This window comes from Neolamprologus brichardi, chromosome 9, assembly GCF_056152115.1.
Source record: "Neolamprologus brichardi isolate AB-2024 chromosome 9, ASM5615211v1, whole genome shotgun sequence".
Taxonomy (NCBI): Eukaryota; Metazoa; Chordata; class Actinopteri; order Cichliformes; family Cichlidae; genus Neolamprologus; species Neolamprologus brichardi.
The window spans coordinates 34,194,369-34,215,856 of NC_142112.1; the positions used below are offsets into that span (position 1 = coordinate 34,194,369).

Below are 21,488 nucleotides of genomic sequence, written 5' to 3' on the forward strand. Positions count from 1 at the left end.
ACCCAAATTCAATCCTCTTAACTAGTGAAGACTTTAACATCTCTTTAGATAATGCAGTTATTCATGGGAAATTTTTATATTATGGATATTTGGAGAGAAAAATTTCCAGATGTAAATGTCAGTTTATTAATAAAACACCATAATTTTGCCTTTTTATAAGGATATTGAATTGTACATACAATCAATATCAGACTCAACCAACAAAAAGGCTCTCAGAACAATATTTATATGTTGATTTTTTTCGCGTACTCATACTTTTTTTTTACCCCTGTTTTTGTATGTTCATGTTCTGTTCTTTCGTAAACTTCATCTGTTTGTATGTTGTATACTTATTGTGTGTTCAATAAAGTTCAGTTAAAAAAAAATACGTTCTAAATCAAGCTTCAGACGTCACTAATCACGTGACTCTGGCCAAACGAATCAAGCCTCGACACGGTGCTTCTGAAGCAGCGCATTGATGTTTTTGACACACGCGCCGGAGCGTCAGCTTCAAGCGGACCATCACTACCTCTCACATCTAAAGGTTAGTGTCAACAGTAGCGGTCTTAGATACGGGCGACACGGGCGGTTGCCCGGGGCGGCATCACGGCTTGTTCTCATGCTGCCCTGACATCATCCCAGCGCATATTGAGAATGGCATTGGTTTTCTATCGCCCATTTGCTGGGAGTAAGGGCGCCCTCCGTTTTCGAGGTGCACCTGCTGCTTGCGGCACAGGGAGGAGAGAGCGGGGCGGCGGGGGATGCTCTGGCTGGCTGGAGCGGCAAAAATTACCAACTCGCAAAATAAATTACAAACAAACCAACAAACACGAAAACACCAGACATTATAATACAGACTTATAATTTGCACCGATGTTTTTTCAAAATTCTATACGCGAAAAGTGAGCGCGAGAGCCCTCGGTGCACTTGCTCGCTGCTGAAGTCAAAGTAAATTTTATTGTCATCTCCGCTACATACAGTCCAGTATATAGAGAGACGAGGCGACGAGGCTCCATTTACAGCAGTGCAAGTAAACAAACAATATATATAAGAAGAGTAAGAAAATAAATATACACTTTAGGACCAGGAGTAAAGGGATCAATAACAATTTAAAATGTATATTTTATATTTTGTTGATTTAAAGTCTCACACACAACCCGTTTTTAAACTCTAAAAAAAGAGAAAAGAAGAGGAGGAGTAGAGGCCGGGGACTGAGCCTGCCTATTTGCCTGTCAACTTTACGCAATAATGCGAGAGGTGGAATTGCTTGCTTGTTTATTAAAGTGCTTGAAAAGTTTACAGAGCAATGTGATCGGCTCGCGATTCAAACTCTTAAAACATCACAGGCTCTACACTACGACCGACTGACAACGCCCTCCTAATGTCGCCGCTAGCACCCGGGTGACTCCCATTACACATCACCATAGCAACCAAACAAATGAAAACCCAGTGATCATTAAAATTCAGTACATTTAATTATGACTCCTACAAGGAGAAACGAGCAAAAGATACAGGTAAGCAGATGTGTCTGTCTAAAGTCTTTCATCTTTAATAAAATGATCAGCGTTCTGCTCTACCAGGTGTAACAATTGAGTTTAACATCCAGGCATCCATGAAAACGGAATTTATGACATTTAACGGAGTTAGAAGTTAGCAGGAAGTTAGCTCGCTAGCTTCTATCTAAATACAATATAGCATGTCCTGACTGCGGGGTTTTTGGAAACAAATTAAAACGTACAGCTCTGTTATCACTTCCAACATAAATGAAGACAGAAAACTAAAATGACGTTTGTAGGGTTACTGAAGTTTGGCTAGCTGGTATATAATGATTAGTGATGGGCAGATGAAGCTTCATGAAGCACTGAAGCTTTTCATCCAATTGGTTCACCCCAGCGCAAAGCTTCTTGAAGCTTCATTTGCTCTAGTAGGACACCTACTGGACGTAAAAATATTAGATGGCATGAATTTGAAGAGTGTGGCATTTTTCACACAGCCTGTAAATGTCAACAACAAAACGAGTGTGTAAAACATCTATATTGTAGTGATGGCAGTATACTGTGTATATTTATAATGGCAGTATGGAAAATGATTATTTGGAAATGCTTAAAATGGAAATGATCATTTACTGTGAGGTGAGGTGTGGTTGGGGTATGGACAATAGTTGTGCTTTTGTAACGTTAAGGTATGGACAGCTACACATTAGCCTCAGTCCTGCCTGTTCACATTTTATTCTGTAAAAACTAAATTTTCACTGCTTTTATGACCTTTTTAGTGGGGAGCACATAGCTCGGATTTAATTATTTAACAAATCTTTTAAATCCTTGTCCTCCACAATGCTAAATGGCTGGGAGTCCTCAATACATAACATACTCAAAAGTCCACCAAAATCAGGGAACGCTTGTGTCGTCTTTGCATACCTCCACAATTACATATTGTTTAGTCTTTAAAAAAAAATTAGATTTTCCATGTACCACCAGAGACAGACTAAGTACTACTAGTGGTATGTGTACCACAGTTTGAGAACCACTGTTCTAAACCATGCTGTGAAACTCCTGGGGACCACCCCTTAAGGGTGAGATTAAAAGTATATGTGTATGACTGAGGGGCTGCCCCTTTAGATCTGCTCTGAGAGAAACATAGGAATGTAGAAGAGGTGAAGGGAGTGTGTGTTTTAAAAAAAACAAAACAAAGAAAATACGTTCGATACAGTGCTTTCGGTTCGGTAGGCATATGTATCGAACAATACAAAATCTTTTATTTGTTTTATCAACTTTTCTTCCGACGATGCTGTCTGTGTTGAGCGCTCAGTGGATCTGCGTTCGACTACCCCGCCTAGGCTGCACTGTTGAGTGCAGATCCACTGAGCGCAGCGCAAGCTAGCAAGACAGAAGCTAAGCTCGTTGCAACATGGCAACTGCCTCAACGCTACCCGAAATTGAACCTCCCCCACCTTCATTCAGATCTGGCGTTTGAAACTATCTTGATGTTCATGTGAAGCATGACCCTGATAGTATGCACGTCATGGACTAAAGTAAAACAGTATGTCGGATGTGCCACACAATGCTCAATTGGTGAGAACTAGTGCGTTAGCTTGTTAACGTGTTGATGCCGTCCAGCCCCACGCACGGGGCGATCCACGGTAACTCGTTGACGGAGATTTGCGGCGTTATGGCGTTAACGTCATTTTAACAAGATTAACACTGACAGCACTAGTGGGAACACAACGAATATGACTGCACATTTACGCCGACATCATCCTAGTGCAAAGACAAGTGGAAGCAGACAAAAACAACAAGCACGCATGCCACAAACTTAACCAGAGTCATTTAGACAGGCGTTAGCACATGATTCTCCTTATGGGGACCTGATATGTTTAATATGCTGCTGAGAATATAGCCCAGAAGAAGCGTATAGCTTTTATTTTGGAAAGAGACATTTCTCTGTAATAAACTCCCTCTTCCAAAGATGATTGAGTTTTCTATCAGATAGATTTTTTTTGTTGTTGTTGTTGTTTCATCAACATTAAATTTAAAGACTGTACTTTTGAGTTAAAATATATATTTATAATTTTAATAAATGACAAATTAAAAAGGCATGAACATTTTTTTTGTATCTAAAAAATATTGAACCGTAATACCAAAGTATTGAACCGAACTGAACTGTGAATTTTGTGTATCGTTTCACCCCTAGTTGGAAGTAAAAGTGCTACAATGAAAAACATTTCAAGGAAGTGTAAAAATAAAAAAAGTATTCCAGGATAAAACATAGCTGTCTTTGTCTTATCGGTGCAAATTGTGTAGGCCCACTGGGCATTTGATTCTAATAACAGGCCTCAGTCTCTCCTGCTACTGGTCTGCCATACTTCTAAATTTGGTATCCGTGCTCAAATCTTTTGTGTCTGTTTGCCCACCTCGGGAATCAAAAATTTGTTGTTTTTTGTTGTCAGATGAACATATGAGACATTTTGACTCGTCAGTGCAGTGTGGAGCCTAACAAAGATCTGTTTTGTGTCCCAGCTGACCAGCAGGAGGAGAAGAGTCTGACGGAGCAGCAGAAGAACATTTTCAGCTACTTGGACTCAGCTCAGCCACTACAGAGAAAACAATGAGCTCAACACAGAAGGTGACAGACAGAGCAGGGCGATATGACCAAAAATATTTATCACAATATACATTTGAAAATTTGCGATAACAATATAGCTGACGATATAATTGACACTAGACAAAATACTTTACAACTCCGCAACTTTATTAGTGCAAAGAAAACCCTCATCAATGTATTTTCACTTAAACAAGCAGCTGTTTTTTATGTGCATTAAAGTTATATAAAAATTTAACAGTGCAAATGCAAATGCCTTGGAGCAAATGTCAGCCAATTTCCTCTGGAAAATCCTTTTGGTTAAACTGTCAGCAAGCAATTTTCATTTGCACTGTTAAATTTTTATATAACTTTAATGCACATAAAAACAGCTTCTTTAAGTGAAAATACATTGATGGGTTTTTTGCACTAATAAAGTTGTGGAGTTGTAAAGTATTTTGTCTCGCCTCAATTATATCGTTATCACAAATTTTCAAATGTATATCGTGATAAATATTTTTGGTTATATCGCCCTGCTCTACTTTCATGTGTTACTGTTTAGGCTTAAATGTGTTTGATGTTTGGTGCCTTTTTCTTGATGTAAAAAAACCCTCGGGTTACAATCAGACATTTTTCTTCACTGAACCAAGCTGGTCATTTTACCAGCTCAGCTCTAATTCATATGACAGATAATATATGGTATGGTATAAACATCTAGATGATGTGAAAGTGGTATTCTTGGACTTTAGTGCTGCGTTTGATGATGATAAATGATGATCTTTTGATTGATAAACTAAAATGTTATGGATTTTCACCAGCTGCTTTGTGCTGGATGAAAAGTTATTTGGACAGAAGATAGCAGAAGGTTTATTGTAATGGTTATTTCTCAGTTATGAACTGCGGTTTACCCCAAGGCAGCTGCCTCGCTCCACTTCTCTATTCAGTTTTCACTAACAATCAGCAATATGCCTTGGCTTAATCTTGGGTATGCCAATGATTCCACCATGTTTTATTCAGCCAGTGACAACTCTGAATTGATCAGCATGTCACAACAAAATTTGCTGAACCTGTTTGACTGGATAAGTAAAAACAACATGATTTTAAATGTATCTAAATCCAAATCTATGTTAATTAGAAGCAGATTAGTCAACAGCCTGCAACTGAGTCTTTCCATAGCCAGTGTTAGAACACGTCACCCAGATTAAACTACTCGGCATTACCATAAATCACCACCTTTCATGGTCTCAGCTAGAGCTGGGCGATATAAGATTTTTTCATATCACGATATGTTTTTCATTTCAGGCAATAACGATATATATCACGATAGTATCCAGATGAAATACATAATGATATTACACAGTTTTCAACAAACTGCAATTTAGTAAATGCTCGAGTTAAAAGTAACTTTTTGTAAAACTGTTATATTTAGAGCATCTTTTAAGTGGAATAAATTGCCTTATAAAATTAGAGAATTAGCAACTATTCAAAACTTCAATGAACACTTAAAAGCCGATTTACAGAGCTTTTAGTTGTTGTAAATATTGTAAGAGATGGTTTGTTTTTGAAATTTGTGTAATGTGTCTCAATGTTATTGATATTATTATTATTATTATTATTGTTATTGATTGCTTATATTTTAACAATTGTGAAACCACTCACTGTGAATGTAAGAGCCAACTTATGTGGATATCTTGAATCCACTTTATTGTATAATATTTTATGTGATTGTATTTGACGGAAGATGAGCAACATCTGTTTGTGGAAGCTAATGGGGTTCTTTTTGAATAAACAAACATAGGATTTATTATCACTGAATAATTATGTATAAATCTATAAAAATTAAAGAAATATGTAATAGGAAACAACACTATAATATAAATTATAAAATAATATAAAAGTGTGTGTGTGTGTGTGTGTGTGTGTGTGTGTGTGTGTGTGTACAATCAGGAGGGATGGGCATGATTTTAGTGTTTGAACAGTCATGAATTATTTTTAACACCAGGTTGGATGTAATGTGTTAGAACTACCAGCAGGTGGGGATAGGAGACCTTTAAGGTGTTTGGTGCCACACTCCACCTTCAGGTTTAAAACTAGTGTTAATGGAGGGAGTTTGAAGGTTGAGTTTGTTCCACGACTGCATTTCACTCACTGGCTCTGTTTGTATCTCTGTCACTGCAGGACCAACATGGAGCGAGAAGTCAGCGCTCTCAGGAGGCCGACAAACCTGACAGAAGAAAGAGAGAGAAAACATACACCTGTGACGAGTGTGGGAAGCATTTTACATGGAGGGCTTCACTAAAACTTCATCAGGTCATCCACACTGGAGAGAGACCGTTCAGCTGTGACTTGTGTGGAAAGTCTTTTTCCAGGATGTTTTCCCTAAGAAGTCACCAGCTCATCCACAGTGAAGTTAAAGCGTACACCTGTGACGAGTGTGGGAAAGGCTTTAGGCACAATGGAGATCTTAAAAAACACCAACTCATCCACAGTGGAGTTAAAGCGTACAGCTGTGACGAGTGTGGGAAGCATTTTACTGCGAGGTCTTCACTAAAAGAGCATCAGCTCATCCACACTGGAGAGAGAACGTTCAGCTGTGACTTGTGTGGAAAGTCTTTTTCCAGGATGCGTTCCCTAAGAAGTCACCAACTCATCCACAGTGAAGTTAAAGCGTACACCTGTGACAAGTGTGGGAAAGGCTTTAGGCACAATTCAGGTCTTAAAAAACACCAACTCATCCACAGTGGAGTTAAAGCGTACAGCTGTGACGAGTGTGGGAAAGAGTTTAATCAGAAGAGTAATCTAAAACAGCATCAGGTCATCCACACTGGAGAGAGACCGTTCAGCTGTGACTTTTGTGGACAGTCTTTTTCCTTTGAAAGTTCCCTAAGAAAACACCAACTCATCCACAGTGGAGTTAAAGCGTACAGCTGTGACGAGTGTGGGAAGGATTTTACTGAGAAGGATTCACTAAAAAGGCATCAGGTCATCCACACTGGAGAGAGACCGTTCAGCTGTGACTTTTGTGGAAAGTCTTTTTCCAGGATGCGTTCCCTAAGAAGTCACCAACTCATCCACAATGAAGTTAAAGCGTACAGCTGTGACGAGTGTGGGAAGGATTTTGCTGAGAAGGCTTCACTAAAAAGGCATCAGGTCATCCACACTGGAGAGAGACCGTTCAGCTGTGACTTTTGTGGAAAGTCTTTTTCCAGGATGCCTTCCCTAAGAAGTCACCAACTCATCCACAGTGAAGCTAAAGCATACAGCTGTGACCAGTGTGGGAAGCATTTTACTGAGAAGGCTTCACTAAAAAACCATCAGGTCATCCACACTGGAGAGAGACCGTTCAGCTGTGACTTTTGTGGAAAGTCTTTTTCCAGGATGCCTTCCCTAAAAAGACACATACTGATCCACAGTGGAGTTAAAATGTACAGCTGTGGCGAGTGTGGGAAGCATTTTACTGTGAGGGCTTCACTAAAAGAGCATCAGGTCATCCACACTGGAGAGAGACCGTTCAGCTGTGACTTTTGTGGAAAGTCTTTTCCCAGGATGTGTTCCCTAAAAAGACACATACTGAACCACAGTGGAGTTAAAATGTACGGCTGTGGCGAGTGTGGGAAGCATTTTGTTGAGAAGGCTTCACTAAAAGAGCATCAGCTCATCCACACTGGAGAGAGACCGTTCAGCTGTGACTTGTGTGGAAAGTCTTTTTCCAGGATGCGTTCCCTAAGAAGTCACCAACTCATCCACAGCGGAGTTAAAGCGTACAGCTGTGACGAGTGTGGGAAGGATTTTGCTGAGAAGGCTTCACTAAAAAAGCATCAGGTCATCCACACTGGAGAGAGACCGTTCAGCTGTGACTTTTGTGGAAAGTCTTTTTCCAGGATGCGTTCCCTAAGAAGTCACCAACTCATCCACAGTGAAGTTAAAGCGTACAGCTGTGACAAGTGTGGGAAGGGTTTTACTGAGAAGGATAAACTAAAAAAGCATCAGGTCATCCACACTGGAGAGAGACCGTTCAGCTGTGACTTTTGTGTAAAGTCTTTTCCCAGGATGTGTTCCCTAAAAAGACACATACTGATCCACAGTTGAGTTAAAGTGTACAGCTGTGACGAGTGTGGGAAGGATTTTACTGAGAAGGATAAACTAAAAAAGCATCAGGTCATCCACACTGGAGAGAGACCGTTCAGCTGTGACTTGTGTGGAAAGTCTTTTTTCCTGGAAGGTATCCCTAAAACAACACCAACTCATCCACAGTGGAGTTAATGCGTACAGCTGTGATCAGTGTGGCAGAGCTTTTACTCGCAGTAGCTACTTACAGAATCATCTAGTTACCCACTCTGAAATTAAGGCATACAGCTGTGACATCTGTGGAAAAACTTTCAGCCGGAGGGGGCACTGAAAAATACACCTACGCATTCACACCGGACATGATGTGTACTGCTGTGAACAGTGTGGCAAAGAGTCTACAACAGACGCCAAGTTACAACAACACATGTTTACCCACACTGAGGAGAGACCTTATCAATGTGACCTCTGTGGAAAAACTGTCAGTTGGAAAGCTGACCTAAAAAGACATCAATGTAGACACATTGGAGACAAACTTAAATTCTGCAAAGAATGCGGGAGAAGCTTCACCACATCAGGTGACTTAAAATGACATGAACTGATTCACAGTGGGGTTAAAAAGTATATCTGTGATCAGTGTGGATCATCCTTCACCTCTGCATGGGACCTTAAATCACATAAATGAGTCCACACAGGAGAGAAACCATACAAGTGCAGAGACTGTGACAAAAACTTCTCACAATCAGCTCATTGTAACTATCATGAACGTACACACATGGAAGGAAACTACAGCTGTGACCAGTGTGACAAGAGCTTCAGGAATCTCAATTCATACTTCGAACACAAACGATCCCACGTTACTGATAAACTGTTTCACTGTTATCAATGTGCCAAAACATTCACCTCATTGTCTGCTCTGTGCAAACGTCAGCGTGATCACTCAGGGCTGAAATCACTCCCATCACTGGATCACAGTGAATCTGAAGAGACAGAAAGATCCTCTGGTTTCAGTGTCAGACTCAAAAAGCTTGAGATCAACTCAATTCAATTTTATTTATATAGTGCCAAATCACAACAAAAGTCGCCTCAAGGCGCTTCATAGATACAGAGAAAAACCCAACAATCATATGACCCCCTATGAGCAAGCACTTTGGCGACACTGGGAAGGAAAAACTCCCTTTTAACAGGAAGAGGGGCCTGAAAACTGAATGCTCTCCCTTCCATTCTACTTTTAAATACTCTAGGAACAACAAGTAGGCCTGCAGAGCGAGAGCGAAGTGCTCTAATAGGGTAACATGGTACTACAAGGTCATTAAGATAAGATGGGGCCTGATTATTTAAGACCTTGTATGTGAGGAGCAGGATTTTGAATTCAATTCTGGATTTAACAGGAAGCCAATGAAGGAAAGCCAAAACAGGAGAAATATGCTTTCTCTTTCTAGTCCCTGTCAGTACTCTTGCTGCAGCATTTTGGATTAGCTGAAGGCTTTTCAGTGAGTTTTTTGGACATCCTGATAATAATGAATTACAGTTGTCCAGCCTGGAAGTAATAAATGCATGAACTAGTTTTTCAGCGTCACTCTTAGACAGGATATTTCTAACTTGTTGCGCAAATGGAAAAAACATAAAAACTTACATATTTGTTTGATATGTGCGTTGAAGGACATATCCTGGTCAAAAATGACTCCAAGGTTCCTCACAGCGTTAGTGGAGGCCGAGGTAATGCCTTCCAGAGTAAGAATCTGGTTAGATACCATATTTCTAAGATTTTCAGGGCTGAGTACAATAACCTCAGTTTTATCTGAATTAAGAAGCAGAAAGTTAGCAGCCATCCAAGTCTTTATGTCTTTAAGACATTCCTGCAGTTTAAATAATTGGTGTCTGTTATCTGGCTTCACGGACAGATAGAGCTGGGTGTCATCTGCATAGCAGTGAAAATGTATGCTATGTCTTCTAATGATACTGCCTAAGGGAAGCGTGTATAATGTAAACAGAATTGAACAGAACTCCATAATTAACCTCAGTGTGTGAAGAGAACTCTCCATTTAGATGCACAAATTGGAGTCTATTAGATAGATATGATACAAACCACTGCAGTGCAGTACCTGTAATACCTACAGCATGTTTTAATCGCTCTAATAGGATATTATGGTCAACAGTATCGAACGCTGCACTAAGGTCTAGTAGGACAAGCACAGAGATGAGTCCACTGTCAGAGGCCATAAGAAGATCATTTGTAACCTTCACTAAAGCTGTTTCTGTGCTGTAATGAGCTCTGAAACCTGACTGAAACTCTTCAAATAAGCCATTCCTCTGCAGATGATCTGTTAGCTGTTTGACAACTTCTCTTTCAAGGATTTTTGATATGAAAGGAAGGTTGGAGATTGGCCTATAATTAGCTAAGACTACTGGGTCTAGAGATGGCTTTTTGAGTAAAGGTTTAACTACAGCCAGCTTGAAGGCCTGTGGTACATAGCCTATTATTAGAGACAGGTTGATCATATTTAAGATCGAAGAATTAATTAATGGCAGGACTTCTTTGAGCAGTTTTGTAGGAATGGGGTCTAAAAGACACATTGATGGTTTGGAGGAAATAATTATTGAGATCAGGCTCCACAGAGTTCAGATAGAATCATGTAAACTTGTGTTGAACTGAACTGGTTGCTGGGCTGAACTTCTACATAATACAGATTTACATGGGATCTTATTTTCTGTCGTTTTACTGAGTCTGTTTTGTCCTTTTTTCTCTGTCCTGGTTTTGCTCGTCTGTTAATAATTGAAACTCAGTCAAATAGTTCATTGTTCTCCAGCAAAACGTTTTGGAAACTCATGTTTAACCTTTAAAACTCTGACATGTTTTAGCACACAAGGCTTCATTGGGGAGTTCACTCATGATTGGACCATGAGAATAAAGGTTTTTAGTTCTTTCAAAGAGAGTCTTGGAGGTGTTTGATGTTTTTTTGTTTGTTTGTTTTTGAACCACCTGAAAGGAAAAACTATTTTTCTTGCTTTATGTAGTGTGGAAGTTTTTAATGTTTCTTTCATCTGTGATGTTCTTGAATGTGTTCACATGAAGATGGTATAAATAAACTGTCCTTTTAGCTTTAGCTCTTAATTTATTCATTATTTATGGATGTAGCACAGCAGCAGTTTCTTGATAAACACATGGAGGGCTCGGGATCTGATGGTAAATAATGTTTTGTGTCCTTGTACACATCATACAGCTCAGCTGTTCTGGCTTTAATATTTTCAGCTGATAAGGTGAACTTCATACAAACTTTGTGTTTGAAAAATCAAACTGTGTCTCGTGAGTGTGTATTGTGACTGCTCCATCACAATGTATAATTTGACTTGTGATGTACACAAGGCCAAGGAGAAAAAGGGGATAGTTTACTACGTGCTATAAAAACACAATCCTTAATCTTTGAACTTGCAACTTTATCTTTCTGTTCTGGTTTTAGAGTCATTGTTTTATTGACTCGTACTTTGGGAATCACCTTGTTGTGAGAAAAGGATAAGCTGGGAGAGAATACCGCATTATACAAGCAGAGTGCTTTAGCTGTATCCGTAGATCTAAGACATAAACCTGTTATTTAAAAAAAAGTTAACTGAAGTGCAGATTTAATTTTAAATTATTTCATGAACTGTCCAGGAATTACAGAGAGCTTTATACTGATATGCTAAAATTCTCTGAGTGTATTGGCTGTATATGACAAGTATTGTAAATCATTAGTAGTTACTCTTGCATAGGTGTTTTGCTTGTTTTAAATTTGTCCACTATTTATTTTTAATTTTTGTATTTTGTAATGTATCTCTGATTCACTTTTTCTTACTGACCGTTGTGCTCGTGTAACATGTGAATCTCCCGAGTGTGGCATTAATAAAGTCTGTGTCTATGCCAAACCTGAAGTTTAAACTCCTTTTTTAAATTTACCAACATTTCTGATTTGCAGCTAAGACTGTGACATGTTATCACCATTTGCAAGCCAGAAGAGTGATCACTCTTGAAGCCTGGTTGATGCACAATTGTAGGACTACTAGTTCTAGTACTACTGCTACTGCACAAAGCATATTGTTCAGGAATTTCACAGATTTAAGTCTAATGTGTTGGTTTCAGGTAAACTTGTCAGGTAAACAGTTTGGGATTCTAATTGAGATTACAACTGTAATCAGTAAAATCAGTGCTGTGATAGTTAGTTTAAGATCAAAACCTGACTTAAAACACAGTCTAACATCAACATTCTTGCCCCTGAAAATAGGTCAGGATGGCCGAAAATGTACTTTAAAATGAGATTTTCTATTGTTTCATTGGAACAGTAAAGTACCATAACAAAGAAATGACTACACCTTTGTAGATAGCACTGATATGGAGTTTTTCATGTTTTACAGACATGCAGACATCTGTGTTTATCAGAGCGATATGTGACTAATTTTTTATTGAATCACCAGAAAGTACACAAATACAAGATTAAATATTTTATTTATTTATCAAAGATACATAATTACACATTGATACAATGAACAAGGTGTCTATAAAAATTACACATGGTGTAAGAAAAACATTATAACATACAAATAAGTGTTTTATGATAATCTGACATAGTTTTAAAAGCATAAGAATAAAAGTTTTAAAAAAATCATTCAATTCAATTCAATTCAATTCAATTTTATTTATATAGCGCCAAATCACAACAAAAGTCGCCTCAAGGCGCTTCATAGATACAGAGAAAAACCCAACAATCATATGACCCCCTATGAGCAAGCACTTTGGCGACAGTGGGAAGGAAAAACTCCCTTTTAACAGGAAGAAACCTCCGGCAGAACCAGGCTCAGGGAGGGGCGGCCATCTGCTGCGACCGGTTGGGGTGAGAGAAGGAAGACAGGATGAAAGACATGCTGTGGAAGAGAGACAGAGATTAATAACAGATACGATTCAATACAGAGAGGTCTATTAACACATAGTGAGTGAGAAAGGTGACTGGAAAGGAAAAACTCAATGCATCATGGGAATCCCCCGGCAGCCTACATCTATTGCAGCATAACTAAGGGAGGATTCAGGGTCACCTGGTCCAGCCCTAACTATATGCCTTAGCAAAAAGGAAAGTTTTAAGCCTAATCTTAAAAGTAGAGATAGTGTCTGTCTCCCGAATCCAAACTGGAAGCTGGTTCCACAGAAGAGGGGCCTGAAAACTGAAGGCTCTCCCTCCCATTCTACTTTTAAATACTCTAGGAACAACAAGTAGGCCTGCAGAGCGGGAGCGAAGTGCTCTAATAGGGTGATATGGTACTACAAGGTCATTAAGATAAGATGGGGCCTGATTATTTAAGACCTTGTATGTGAGGAGCAGGATTTTGAATTCAATTCTGGATTTAACAGGAAGCCAATGAAGGGAAGCCAAAACAGGAGAAATATGCTCTCTCTTTCTAGTCCCTGTCAGTACTCTTGCTGCAGCATTTTGGATTAACTGAAGGCTTTTCAGTGAGTTTTTTGGACATCCTGATAATAATGAATTGCAGTAGTGCAGCCTGGAAGTAATAAATGCATGAACTAGTTTTTCAGCGTCACTCTGAGACAGGATATTTCTAATTTTAGAGATGTTGCGCAAATGGAAGAACGCAGTCTTACATATTTGTTTAATATGTGCGTTGAAGGACATATCCTGGTCAAAAATGACTCCAAGGTTCCTCACAGTGTTACTGGAGGCCAAGGTAATGCCATCCAGAGTAAGAATCTGGTTAGATACCATATTTCTAAGCTTTTCAGCGCCGAGTACAATGACCTCAGTTTTATCTGAGTTAAGAAGCAGAAAGTTAGTGGCCATCCAAGTCTTTATGTCTTTAAGACATTCCTGAAGTTTAACTAATTGGTGTGTGTTATCTGGCTTCATGGACAGATAGAGCTGGGTGTCATCTGCATAGCAGTGAAAATGTATGCTATGTCTTCTAATGATGCTGCCTAGGGGAAGCATGTATAATGTAAACAGAATTGGTCCTAGCACTGAACCCTGTGGAACTCCATAATTAACCTCAGTGTGTGAAGAGGACTCTCCATTTACATGCACAAATTGGAGTCTATTAGATAGATATGATACAAACCACTGCAGTGCAATACCTGTAATACCTACAGCATGTTCTAATCGCTCTAACAGGATATTATGGTCAACAGTATCGAATGCTGCACTAAGGTCAAGAAGGACAAGCACAGAGATGAGTCCACTGTCAGAGGCCATAAGAAGATCATTTGTAACCTTCACTAAAGCTGTTTCTGTGCTGTGATGAACTCTGAAACCTGACTGAAACTCTTCAAATAAACCATTCCTCTGCAGATGATCTGTTAGCTGTTTGACAACTACTCTTTCAAGGATTTTTGATATGAAAGGAAGGTTGGAGATTGGCCTATAATTAGCTAAGACTGCTGGGTCTAGAGATGGCTTTTTGAGTAAAGGTTTAACTGCAGCCACCTTGAAGGCCTGTGGTACATAGCCGATTATTAGAGATAGGTTGATCATATTTAAGATCGAAGAATTAATTAATGGCAGGACTTCTTTGAGCAGTTTTGTAGGAATGGGGTCTAAAAGACACGTTGATGGTTTGGAGGAAGTAATTATTGAAGTTAACTCAGAAAGATCGATTGGAAAAAAAGAGTCTAACTTAACATCAATGGAACTAAGAGTAGCTGTAGATAATATTACATCTGTGGGATGATTATTGGTAATTTTTTCTCTAATGATAAAAATTTTATTTGTGAAGAAGTTCATGAAGTCATCACTAGTTAACGTTAAAGGGATGGTTGGCTCAAAAGAGCTCTGACTTTTTGTCAGCCTGGCTACAGTGCTGAAGAGAAACCTGGGGTTGTTCTTATTTTCTTCAATCAGTGATGAGTAGTAAGCTGTTCTGGCTTTGCGGAGGGCTTTCTTATAAAGCAACAAACTATTTCTCCAGGCTAAATGATGATCCTCTAAATTTGTGACACGCCATTTCCTCTCCAGATTACGAGTCATCTGCTTTAGGGTACGTGTTTGAGAATTATACCACGGGGTCAGGTACTTCTGATTAGAGACCTTAGTTTTCACTGGAGCTACAGTATCCAGAGTCGTACGTAGTGAGGAGGTGAAATTATTAACAAGATAATCGACCTCTGTTGGGGTAGCGTTCAGAAAGCTGCTCTGCTCTGTGTTGGTACAGGGCATTGACGATGATAACAGTGGCTGGATTATATTCTTAAACTTAGTTACAGCGCTTTCAGAAAGACATCTACTTTGATAAAGTCCACTCTCCACTGCTGCGTAATCAATTATTGTAAATGTAAATGTTATCAAGAAATGATCAGACAGGAGAGGGTTTTCAGGAAACACTGTTAAATGTTCAGTTTCTATGCCATATATTAAAACAAGATCTAGAGTGTGATTAAAGTGGTGGGTGGGTTCTTTTACATTTTGAGAGAAACCAATTGAGTCTAACAACAGATTAAATGCCATGTTGATGTTAATGATCACATTACGTGTATCACATTTTTTAAAGCATAACGTAGGGAGCAAGTGTTCACAAAAACAGTTTTATGATTACTTTTTCCACAGTGCTTGTATGCCTCTTGCAAAACTATGTACTTTTCACCATAAGACATAATAACTCACGATTATCTAAGACCAGCCATGGAATGTCCGTCGCTTCATTACAATCATTTGTCCCCGCTGCTGCCCTCAGATCCAGTCTCCTGTACTGGGGGGTACGATGGCTCTTTTGGTGGTTCATAAAAAATATCTCAAAAAGCGATGTTGGTGAGGGGACAGGAAACACTGGGTTGCAGAGCAGCTGGTAAGGACTTGCATATTTCTGGAGAGTCTGCAAAAGCTGTCTTGCTCGTGCTCCTGATTAGATATGTGGAGCCCGGCTCTGATATCTCACTGGTGGCAGCTAAAGGTAGGCATGCCTTGGAGGCGGAGTTGGTCTCGGGCGCAATCTTTCAAACAAGCCTCACGGTATTTCAGGCAATGAATGGATGGTGTATTGTACGTGTTACAAACCCTTGTGATATATTTTTTTAAATGAAAGGATTGAGAGAATGGTCAAAAGGAAAATGTAAAAATATAGTTAGACAGGAAGATTAACACTTAGCGATTGATATGCACATAGGGAAAGCCACGGCCGATGTTGATGATCCCTGTTTTGCGGTTGTTGCGAGCTCATTTCCCGCAGGCTCTTCTGCACTTCGGGCGTCGCGATGAGGCTCAAAACACCCCAGTCAGACAAAGTAAAAGCAATCCGCGGTGTTAGCAGGCCAAAACGTTCACCTGCTTTTAGTTGATAGAAATAGATTTCGCTCTCTCTGAGGCTGAAGGCATAGCCCCAAAATCCGCCGGAGCTGAGACGGATTCTGTCCTACATTGGGTTAGCGCAGAGCTTCCCAAAGTGTGGGGCCCGCCCCCTGGGGGGGGGGGGGGGCGCAGAGAAATTGCGAGGGGGGGCCCGGTATGAAAAGGGGGGAAAAAAACCCAAACGCTTGGCTAGCACAGGGTGCCCACACAAACGCAAAGCAGGAGATGAAGCATAGCTGAATATGTTTCCAAACCAACTTCATTCAAAGCCAAAGACTAGAAAATATGGTGAAGCATATCTTCCCTTTGGTTTCACCTGCACAAGTGCCAAGGTAGGTCTCTCCTGCGTAATTGGTTTTCCCTGCGTTGGGAGCACGCGCTGGGCTCTTCAAATCATGGACAAACAGTATCCCACATAATTGATTTTTAGTTCACAAACACTTGTTGTAATGACTAACTACTCCTGACATTTTGGAGATGTTAGCTCTTTATACAGTAAAGTTACAGTGGGATACAAATGATATCAGCGTGATCCTGCTACGATTTGTTCCCTCGGTTCAAATCACGACAAACAGTATTCCACAGTTGTTTATTTTTTTAAACCCATTTTGCACAGAGAGGCATTTTTTGAAAAATGTATTGACAGCAATGTTGAATATTATTACACAGGAAAAAAACAACTACACATAAAATAATCACACCGTGATGCCTCTGCCTTTGTAAAGGGAGGGACAGTAACTGCGTGTAAAAACTGAAGATAGAGACAAAATACTGTTAATCTGACTATCTGCCATTCTGCAATTCATCTCATGTAAACAATAACGTGGCGCACAGTCTGACGTGAAAAAAGGCACATACCTTTGACGTTGCGTGATGAACTCTGTATTCCTCGTCCACACGTAAACGCAAAAAAGGACTTCTATAAAATCTCAGTTTTCGGTGATTCGAAACATGTGTGGACGAAAGGTCCAAACCCATAGAAACAGCTGCGTTTTCAAAAATACCCGTGTAGGTGTGGACGTAGCATAAGAGTTATTAGTTTACTTTCTTACTACCTGTAATTTATTGGAGATTACTTGTATTTGCCTAATTGTTTACTAAATGTTTGAGGTGTGAAATAAACCGCAATGGAGCAAAATACAGGTGTGTGTGGTTGGAGGATGTGTTCGTGAGTGCGTACGTGCAAGCCGGGGAGTAGGACAAACGCTTTTTCCTTCTGCGCTGGCTGCGGCTGCGGGTTCGAGTAAGAGCGAAGGGAGAACTTGAGAATTTGAGGAAGAGGGATCGTTTGAAGAAAAAAGACTAAGGATGTTTTCAGGAGTTTTCCCCTGTTTTTGAATATAAGGTTTTGGGAAATAGAGGGTTCCCTAAGTTATTCTAGGGTTTTTTTTGTTGTTGTTGTTGTTGTTGCGCGTGTTTTGGAGAAAGACGGAGAGTTTTTTGCGACTCTGACTTTGATTCTAAATCTCCTTGTTCGGATTATACAAATGCAAATAAATTGAAATAAAGTCTTCCCCCGAGGCATGCAACGTACGTGCGCACACATGCACTGACCCACCACCAGATGGTGTTTTTTAAGCATAAAAAGTATCCATATCTGGATAAATATCATATTTTTTGATGAATATCATAATTTTATTAATATCATATTTTTATTACTTCCTTTACTTCCTGAGCTCATGAATAATTTATTGGGGCCACAAATCACTCAGTTTGACATGAGGGGCCTAATATCACTCTCTCAGGTTAAATACGAGCAATCAGTTTAGGGCAAAAACCGGAAGTCAATTTTTAGCAGACAATCAGTTTTTGGCGCAACATCGGTCATTCTTACACAAGTACTGTCTCATATAAAATACATAAAATATATAAACTAAATATCTTTGAAACTGTCAAGCTCTTTAAGTTTGTGCAGCTTCCCCGCTTGAAAAGGATTGATGCATCTACCACAGGTGTTTAACTGGATATCACTCAATGACCAGGCAGTTCTTTTGTTTTCCTTTTTCTTTAATCTTCTTTTTGGTCACAGTCAGCCACAGGTGAAAAACCTTTAAATACAAACCAAAAACCAAAATACAAATTGTTTGTTATCACACATCTGCAAATACTGTGAACAATCCCAAACATTTTTAACACATCAATGCAGTGCATAAAGCTTTGTAGTACAATATTTACTTGAGTATTCTTAAATACTGCTTTCTATTAAAGTGCTAAATTAAATGATCAATCTGACTTAAGCAGTGACAATAGTATTTATAAAAAAAAGGAGGGGTGGTTCCTGGGGGGAGGAAAGGTTTAGGGGGGTGACGCAGCAGATTTCTGATGAGTCAGCGGAGAACGGAGCGCATGCTGCATAGGGACAGACAGAATGATCAAGGCAGTTAGTTTTTCACAGACAAACTCATAGTTTGAATTCTGTTTAAATGTTTCAGTATTATGACAATGATCTTGATAACCTTTTTCTAGGTAAAGAGCTATTTCTTTTTTCAATAGCGGCTTTATTTTTCTTTCTTATGTTAATCTTATTACAGGCGCAATAAAATAAAAACCTTTAAGATTATCTGACTAGTAACGGATTGCATTTATATTTATAGAGCCGGGTGGAGGCATGCTACACCAAGGCTTGTAATGAAAAGAAGGACTTTCTATTGTTTGTAGAGAGCCATTTCTTTTTACAATAGCGGATGTATTTTACTTTCTTATATTAACCTACAGGCCGCCCACTCGTCTCCTCATATGTGTAAAAAAAATCCCTTAGTGAAAAAAGCACCGCTCACATATTCAGAACTCTATCCCAAATAATTTTATTAAAACACCTCGATGAGGTATTTTGGTTTGGTGCAGCCACTCCTTATCAGACCAAAAGTAAAGAGTTTTTCTTCATTTTTTGAGCTACTTTTACAACGGGTTTTCTCATTAACAGAAAATAGAATCCTTAAAAGAAAACGGTCTTATTTTGCACACACCGCGGGCCAAGAAGGCGTCAACAACCGATCGATATTAGTATTTCTTAATGCTTGTAACCTAGCAAAGAATTTCATGCAGGCCTCAACTCCTAGTACGTGTAAAATAACCCTTAGTGAAAAAAAAAGCACCGCGCACATATTCAGAACTCAGAACTAAATAATTTTATTAAAACACCCCAATGAGGTATTTTGGCTTGGTGCAGCCACTCATACCAAAGTAAAGAGTTTTTCTTCATTTTTATAGCTACTTTTACAACAGGTTTTCCCATTGACAGAAAATAGACAGAAACCCTAAAAGAAAATGGCCTTGTTGTACGCACATCAAGAAGGAGTCAGATGACCCAAATAATTTTATCTTCTATATATATATATATATATATATATATATACATATATATACAACCAAGTTAACGCTGAAAGTACGAACATCACTAATGTCACATAACTTTGCCGACATGTGGCCAATAGTAATGTTTTAATGTTCTTCGTTATTAAACATTCGCACTTAAATAAGTGACGTCATATTCAGTACTTACTTTTGACAGTTCATTCTTTGCCGCTCCCTTCTGCCGTATTTTGCGGCAAAATTATCCACACCCACTGCCGCGCTATGAATTGTGGGATATATGGGACCACGAAGCGTGCACCGGACCACGCTTGATATTTGGGGAAATCGACGGCGCATTTGGAGTATACATTTGAAGTATGCATTTGAAGTACACTTCGAATTGGGACAGCTGTCGTCGCGTGGCGGTGATGAATCGCACTTAAAATGCATACTTCAAGCGTGCAGACCCTGAATTGGGACACAGCACGAGTGTCCGTGTTGTTCTCACATCATTATAATAAATGTTTTTCCAGGTTCAACATTGCCAGTGACCAATCACATTGTTGTGACGTCCACCTCATCTGGAACAACAGAGATATTTTATTTAAAAATAAATCACTTTTCCTGGAAACTTGGGTCCAAAATGATGTTGACATATGGTCAGAAGAATCTGTGCTTACCTTGCAGGAATGTTTTAAGTGTACAGATTGGGAGGTTTTTATTCAGTCTTGTGGAGATGATCTTGACGCTTTGGTGGATGTTACTACCTCTTATGCAGTATTTTGTAAAGATATGATTATACCCCGTAAGCGCGTTAAAGTCTACGCTAACAATAAGCCATGGGTCACTAAAAGCGTCAAATCCTGTTTAAGGAGAAAGAGACAGGCCTTTAAAGAGGGAGTTGTTACTGATTTTCAGACAGCCACCAAGGAACTGAAAATCGAGATCTTGAAGGCAAAACAGAGCTACAAAAACCTTCTTGAAAGCAAATTTGCTGCAAAAATTTTTGGGTCTGCCTGGACTTGTATGAAAACCATAGCAGGGTTTCAAAATTCCCAGAGCAGCAGTCAGATCATTTTAGATGGTTTTAATTCAGACAGAGATTTTCCAAATGCTTTAAATATGTTTTATGCTCGTTTTAGTTCTTCTGATTTTAGCGAGGACATTTTGGAACTGAAACAGAAACTGAGAGATACTCAGCACTTTATCATTGAACTCAGTGACGTCAAAAAGGCCTTTCATACAGTCATACAGTGAACAAGAGCCAGGGTCCTGATAATATTAGTGGCCGCCTAATTAAATCTTGTGCTGATGAACTCAGTCCTATATTTCAGGTTATTTTTAATCAATCCTTGCAAACACAACATGTGCCCTCTCTTTGGAAAGAAGCAGTCGTGGTTCCTGTCCCTAAATCTAGTCGTCCAAAAATTCTAAATGACTTCAGGCCAATAGAGGAGTGGAGGACGCACTTTTGACTTTGTTAAATCTGATTCTTAAACATGTAGAGAGTAAAGGGACTTGCAAGACTTCTTTTCATTGATTTTTCTTCGGCTTTTAATACAATACAGCCCCATATTTTAATTAAAAGACTTTTAGAACAGTTTGAAATCAGGAAAAACCTGGTGGGCTGGATTTTAGATTTTTTAACTAACAGGTCACAAAGAGTGAGAATAAATGGGATTCTGTCTGACCCAGTGTTCTCCTCCACAGGTTCTCCTCAAGGGTGCGTCTTATCTCCCTTATTATTCATTCTCTATA

The 21,488-nt window shown here is 39.3% G+C and overlaps 1 protein-coding gene across 1 annotated transcript; it reads left to right on the forward strand.

The window, feature by feature from the left end:
- The first annotated feature begins 475 nt into the window (after positions 1 to 475).
- Positions 476 to 11,228, forward strand: LOC148101523 (uncharacterized). Its single transcript, XM_087846328.1, has 3 exons — positions 476 to 523; positions 3,996 to 4,101; positions 6,235 to 11,228. Exons 2-3 carry the CDS (start codon positions 4,084 to 4,086, stop codon positions 8,143 to 8,145), a joined length of 1,929 nt encoding a protein of 642 aa, XP_087702454.1. The 5' UTR covers positions 476 to 523; positions 3,996 to 4,083; the 3' UTR covers positions 8,146 to 11,228.
- The last annotated feature ends 10,260 nt before the right edge of the window (positions 11,229 to 21,488 follow it).